Source organism: Trypanosoma cruzi, genomic scaffold (assembly GCF_000209065.1).
Source record: "Trypanosoma cruzi strain CL Brener 1047053517043 genomic scaffold, whole genome shotgun sequence".
Classification (NCBI taxonomy): domain Eukaryota; phylum Euglenozoa; class Kinetoplastea; order Trypanosomatida; family Trypanosomatidae; genus Trypanosoma; species Trypanosoma cruzi.
The window spans coordinates 118,204-124,151 of NW_001849528.1; the positions used below are offsets into that span (position 1 = coordinate 118,204).

The 5,948-nt window shown below is 49.1% G+C and overlaps 4 protein-coding genes across 4 annotated transcripts, besides 15 other annotated features; all 4 read right to left on the minus strand.

Moving 5' to 3' along the window:
• Nucleotides 1-3,994: a sequence feature (heterozygous, Esmeraldo-like haplotype).
• Nucleotides 4-39: a microsatellite.
• Nucleotides 148-176: a microsatellite.
• Nucleotides 519-1,319, minus strand: Tc00.1047053511065.10 (hypothetical protein, conserved; the record flags this gene model as incomplete). The annotated part of the gene is made up of 1 exon (XM_799348.1): nucleotides 519-1,319. One exon carries the CDS (start codon nucleotides 1,317-1,319, stop codon nucleotides 519-521), a length of 801 nt encoding a protein of 266 aa, XP_804441.1.
• Nucleotides 1,319-1,377: a sequence feature (CT-rich).
• Nucleotides 1,441-1,524: a sequence feature (A-rich).
• Nucleotides 1,621-1,643: a microsatellite.
• On the minus strand, nucleotides 1,840-2,781 carry Tc00.1047053511065.23 (hypothetical protein, conserved; the record flags this gene model as incomplete). Its single annotated transcript, XM_799350.1, has 1 exon — nucleotides 1,840-2,781. The coding sequence occupies one exon, from the start codon at nucleotides 2,779-2,781 to the stop codon at nucleotides 1,840-1,842; it is 942 nt and encodes a 313-aa protein (XP_804443.1).
• Nucleotides 2,890-2,926: a microsatellite.
• On the minus strand, nucleotides 3,141-4,715 carry Tc00.1047053511065.36 (hypothetical protein, conserved; the record flags this gene model as incomplete). Its single annotated transcript, XM_799351.1, has 1 exon — nucleotides 3,141-4,715. The coding sequence occupies one exon, from the start codon at nucleotides 4,713-4,715 to the stop codon at nucleotides 3,141-3,143; it is 1,575 nt and encodes a 524-aa protein (XP_804444.1).
• Nucleotides 3,995-4,068: a sequence feature (haploid, non-Esmeraldo-like haplotype).
• Nucleotides 4,069-4,173: a sequence feature (heterozygous, non-Esmeraldo-like haplotype).
• Nucleotides 4,174-4,780: a sequence feature (areas merged during assembly that could not be assigned to a particular haplotype. This can correspond to areas where the two haplotypes were merged or to regions with more than two copies in the genome that were merged during assembly.).
• Nucleotides 4,726-4,746: a microsatellite.
• Nucleotides 4,781-5,948: a sequence feature (heterozygous, Esmeraldo-like haplotype).
• Nucleotides 4,870-4,925: a sequence feature (A-rich).
• Nucleotides 4,963-4,999: a microsatellite.
• Nucleotides 5,041-5,064: a microsatellite.
• On the minus strand, nucleotides 5,085-5,948 carry Tc00.1047053511065.50 (phosphatidylinositol 3-kinase, putative; the record flags this gene model as incomplete). The annotated part of the gene is made up of 1 exon (XM_799349.1): nucleotides 5,085-5,948. A coding segment is annotated over one exon (864 nt), but the record flags the coding sequence as incomplete, so codon positions are not given.

Below are 5,948 nucleotides of genomic sequence, written 5' to 3' on the forward strand. Positions count from 1 at the left end.
TGGAAAAACAAAAAAACAAAAAAACAAAAAAAAAAAAAAGTGCCACCCACACAACAGCCAGGCTAAGGTGCCAAAAAAGAGAGAAAAAAGAAGAAAAGCACACACACACAAAAAAAAAATTTTTTTTACACACAGACAGACAGGAAAAAAAAAACAAACAAACAAACAAAAAACAATGTGAGAAAGGGGAGAAAAACAATCAGCAGTAGAAGATGTATATCCACACATACACAAAAAGGATGGGTGGTGCAGAGCGAGAAAAAGACATCACCGTCATTCATGCTTCCTCGTATAAAAAGTAAACATCTCAAAATAAGCGTACCGGAAAGTTGCGATCGGCAGAAGCATGCAAACACAAAAGCAACACATTACACTTCTCCAATCATCATCTCCACATCTCCATTTTCCTTTTTTTTTTTTTTAGTTTTTTGAACGTGTAAGGGCATGTATCCTTCTTACTACGACCCCCTCCTCCTGCCTTCTTTCCCCATTTGGCTTCCAGTACGCCCACTCCTCTTCTACTCGGTGATGTCACCCGAAGGGATTTCATACACAGAGAGCTTGAGATGACCGTCCACAGATGGCGCACGCGGCGGCACAAGCGCGGCCGGGCAAATATGACGCAGTGAGTGCGGTGGCACTTTGTACGAAGTCGAATGTGTCGTCTCAAAGTCACGATTGTCGGGAAGCGTTGCCCGCTCAAGTGCTTGACGGTCCTTTGGTGCAAAAAACGGCTGCTTCGGTGGATAATCCGCCGTGTACGTTGCAATGGCATCAAACGGTAGTGCCTGGCCAAGTGACTCGTCGCCGCGGAAGGATTTGGGTGGTTTCGGCATATCCCCGGAATTCAAACAATTCCGGATGGGCCCTTGCATTGCACCGTTTGTCGTCTCATAAAAACCCTTCATCTTGGGCAGGGGCTCCTGTTTGTAGCGCACCCTCTCATGGTCGGGCATGTGCCCCGGGAAGTCATTGCGGTGCGTTGTTGTGCCGATAAATGGCAGTGGATCACCAATCGCCGGGCGCGGCTTAAAAGACTCAGCGGGCCGCACTATTTTGCCTTCGAGCGGTTCCCATGCCTCCTGTTTTGTCGTCTTGAAGTGGCCTGGCACCGCCTTCCCCGGGAAGACGGCGGCACGTTCCCTGCGCAGTCCATCGCGCTCCGTGCTCTTCGGGACGTACTCGTCACGATATGTTGTCTCACCAAAGAAGGGAATTTTTACATCTGTACATCTATGTTTACCGCACTCGCAGATACGGCAGACACATGTGCGACCGTCTCCATAGTCAAGACTGGCAATTGAATGAAGCTGCGTCATTCTTTTCTTCCTTCTGCTTCTTCTTTTTTTTTTTTTTTTTTAAATTCTTCCGGTTCTTTAGAAACTCGCTTGATTCTCCTCCTCCTTTAATATCTCCGTTCGTGTGCCTATGGGCGTGTGGAAAAAGGAAGGAAAAAAAAAAAAAAAAAAGAAATAAAAAGGAAAAAAGAGGAGAAAACAGTTAAAAAACAAAAAAACAAAAAAAGCCATTGGGGCCATCAGTGGCGCACGTCTCCCACACAACGTTGCGTTGTTTTGCTTCCCACAGCAAATAAGACATGCATATATGTATACATCTCTCTTTTTTTTTTTTTTTTTTCTTTTCCCCATGTGTGTGTTTGTTTACAGAATATGAATGGTGCCATTTTTCCAATGACTCCTCGTGCCGGATGCGGGTCTATCTACATCGGTGAACACACAGCCAACAAACACACATATACGCACACCCGCACCCGCACAGAGTGAAACAACAAAAAGGCAAAGGACGATCATAGACATCGACATGTATGCATAAATCTCTTCACCTTCCTAGTCGTTGCTGCATACGAACCAACCGTACCGTCAGTTCTGACGCTTTCATATTTTCAAACGGTGTGGGAGGTCTTGCGGCAGGTCGTGGCGGCGATAAAATTCCGCCATACCTCGAAAGATGATTCTGTACGTCTTTCTTCTTGCTGATCGTTTCCATGTGCTGGGTACCGAGCGCTCTGATGGGTTCGTTCGAAGAGGCATGAGAAAAAACTGAAGGTGGGCGCTTTGATTTGGGCGGCACGTCAACACCGACAGCCGGTATTTGGAGGGCGTCAGCGGCAGCACTTTCCTCCTGGGCGCCGGCTCCATCCTTCTTGAATTGACTTGTGTGGTGGCGCTCGATGGCATCGATGGTCTGCTTTGTTTCCCTTAACGTCTCCGGGTCACGCTTGGATGGGGCGAATAAATAACGTTTCTCCTCCTTCTCTTCTGCTCTCTCGAGCATCCACGCAGTTCCGCTGCTCATCCACGGTGGATGGGCATCAGCGGCAGGTGGAGGCGGCACAATGCGGTGGCGGTCAACTCCCGGCATGTACGCGGCACCAGCGCGGCCCTGCGGCAGCGGCACGCCTCTTGCGGATGGATAAATCACGCGCCCATACGTGCCTCTGCAGTAGAGGGGGCCGCCATGCACAACGGGGGTCGAAAGCTCCTTCAGACGCCGCTGCTTTTCGGACCTGTGTCTCCTTTTGGACTCAAGCTGTCTCTCCGCTTCGCGTCTTGCCTCTTCTGCTTCCACCGCCGCCCGCTGTTGCTCCTCTTCTTCGCGTCGTTTTTTGGCTTCGCATTCCGCCTGTGCCGCCTTCTGCTGCTCCCGCCTGCGCAAAATAAAGGCAACCCTCTGCGCGTCCTCCTTACGGATGGCCTCTTCGTTGTTAAGAAACTGGTGGGTGAAGAAAAACTCAAACCGTGGACCCCCGTAGCGAACCATTTCTGCACTTTTCCCACAGATATATAAGGCAGCTAAAAGCAGAGGTAGCAATGAGGTGAAAAGGCAGGAAAAGATATGCGAGAAAACACCCCATTAAAGAGAATTGGGACACACATACATAAATACATACATGTATATATATATATACAGAGAGAGAGAGAGAGAAAAAGGCATAAAAACAAAAATTCAACCCTCCAGTTCTTTTTCCCTCGATTATTCACCTCACATCTCCACCCTCTTCCCCTTCTTCCTCAGCGCATCCGTTGATTCCTCACAACTCCTCCCCCTTTTTTTTTTTTTTTTAAACTCCCCTCCTCCCCAAAAGACAAACAGAAAAACAATAGATAGATATCTGACTTCTAAGCCTGCTGGGTTCCATAGAAAGAAGCGAATAGCGTCTCCAGCAATTGACCTCCATCTGCGGTCGCTCGGGGTTGCGCCAAACCAATAACTTCTGTGGCAGTCACACCGGGTATCCATTTATTCGTGATGGTACAGAAGCACTTGTAACTATCACCAACAAAAATACCATCAAAACAAACCCAACTTTTTCCTGCTGTCTTCGCCAGACGTTGTGGCCATTCGTATGGGACGGTGTAGCCGTTGTTCAACACGGCACTGCGCTCCTTGACAATAGCATCCATTGATGTTTCCTCCTCATCTGAAGAGAGTGGCGGACCACCAGACGTTGTGAAGAGCAGCTTCTTTCTTTCCATCGGGAGATCCCACCATAGAGGCAACACTAACACATAGTCTACAACAAATGGCGGGGGTAGTTGCTTTTCATTCGCTATCATCATTTTACTAGCAGCTTGTTGCATGTCATTCACGAGCTTTGAGAAAAGCCGTTCACAGAGGTCTTCATCATAAGGCACATCAAGCGTCAATAGCAAAGGCTTCTTTTCCGGATTTACGACAGGTGAATTGTATGCGGTCTCAACATCAAACTTTAGCGCACTACCAAGGCTGCCAAAGTAACAATCTGTGTCAGGAAAGGCACTGCAAAAGTGATTAGGCACTTTTTCACCCTCAAGTGATGAGTCTTCATTGTTGTTGTAGGAACCAGTCTTTGGGGAACCCATGTACGCATTAATCGGGGAGGCACACAAATCCATGACATGATAGCCAGCGGCATGCAAATGTTGCTTTAGACTGATATCGGCACACAACTGCAGTGATCCCGTTGCCAGGCATCCTTCGTAGCGTAGCGCAATTGTTGCCGCTCGAAGCAGAAACCGGTTGCCGTAGTCCAGCCTGGGATATCGCTCACCATCTGTCTTCTCAGCAAAATGTTTGTAGCACATTTCCAGTTTCTTGTACGCCGCAAGTGGAATCGAAACAGGCGGGCAACCATGCCGCACGTGTTTTGGCTGCCGGACGCTAATCTCTGCGATGGCGCCATGCACTCGACGCTGTGACCCCGTGCGGCTTCCCACCTCCGCCGCGTCAATGATGCGCAAAGATGGGGTGCAGTAAATGGAGGGACTTGCGGATTCCAATTCCTGCAGCACCTCCGCCGCCGCGTCCTCGCAGCGCCTCGAGAGATTAAAACTTGCAATTAACTGTTTAATTTTCGCAACGACTGTTGGGGTGCCGGACGACTCGCACTTGAGCGAAATATCGCGGATGAGCTGCTCGTCGTATGTGCCAGACGACAGCATGGCTCTTGTAGGGAAGAAGGAGACGGATGAGGCGGCATCTCTGTCGCCTCGCGTGTCGCGTGCCACCTGCGAAAGGACCCACTTCCCCAGTGCCTCCTGGCTGTGGCGCCATAACTTTTTCGGTTCAATGAAGCGGAGGTGCGGGGAGGCCTGCAGTGCCTCCAGAAAGTCGCGGCGAATGGCCGACCACCTCAAATACGTCAGCACCTCGCGGTGAAAACACAAACCGGGATGAGCGGCGTCCAAAGCGCCATCGACGCATTGTCGCTTCATTTATGCTGATTTTTTATTTTTATTTTTATTTGTTTTCTGTTTCTCCGCGTGAAAAGAAAGAAAATTCAGCAGAAAAGGAATGGGTGAACAGGAGAAACATTGATGGCAGCAGGGGAATGCAAACCTCCGGGAACACGCGGGAATTCTCCTCCCGAAAAAAAAAAACAAATCAGGCAGAAATGAAAAAGAAAATAATAATAATAATAAAAACGTCAGCAAAACAATGCGCAAAGGACAAATCTCCTCCAAAGAAAAAACAGCAAAAAAAAAAAAAAAAAAAAAAAGGGGAAAACACCGCCCAACAATTAATCCGTTCGGCACATCCTTTTTTTTTTTTTTTTTTTTTCTTGTTGATTCAATGGGTTCTGCTTAGTGCCGTGTTGCCTGCGCTGCAACATGTATGACGTCCCAGAGATTTGTAAAGATGGATCCGACGCTGTCCGCGATGACGTTTTGAATGTACTGCGCCGCCTGGGAATTTGAGAGGTCCAGCCGCAGTTTCTCCTGCACTTTGAGCAAATTTACGCGTGGGTCCAACTTGCCATCGCCCGATATCTGTGGAATGGACGCATCCACCATGAGCAGCAACATGCTCAGAATAAGCGGTGCGTGCTTCCGGATAATGTTGTACGAGCTGCAGCAGTAGGACTTGAAGTCCGCATAGCGTTCACTCTGGGGCCCACCCAGTGTCTCCACCATCTCCTTGTTGATCTTCATCGGCGGTGGGAAGGGCTTCGGGTCATTGCCGAGAATGTACCCAAAGTCGATATGCAACAGCCTTCCGTCGTGCGTCACAAGAATGTTCTCTAAATGCCTGTCGCCAATTCCAAGGATAAAGGTGAGAACGCAGTAGCCAGCGCAGCTCTTCGTAAAGCGACATATGGCAGCATCATACGCCTTGTTGGTCGGATTATGTGAACGAATGTATCCCGCAATGTCCCGTTGTACACTCTGAAACGTGACGACATCTGGCACAATTTCCACAAGACCCTCCGTCGTCCCTGTCGCCATAACGCGGTAGGGCGTGAGGCAGAGATCAAGGCCATCCTTTCGCAACATGCCGTCAATGAGCTGCACGAGTTGCACGACCAACTGATCCTGCCGTACGTCATCACCACTCTTGAATATAACACCCACATCCGGTGAAGGGAGAGCAAGTGGAACAAAACACGGGCCCAACGCCACTGCATTCTCCGGCGCAGCATGGGAAGCGGTTCTACACATACTGCTGTT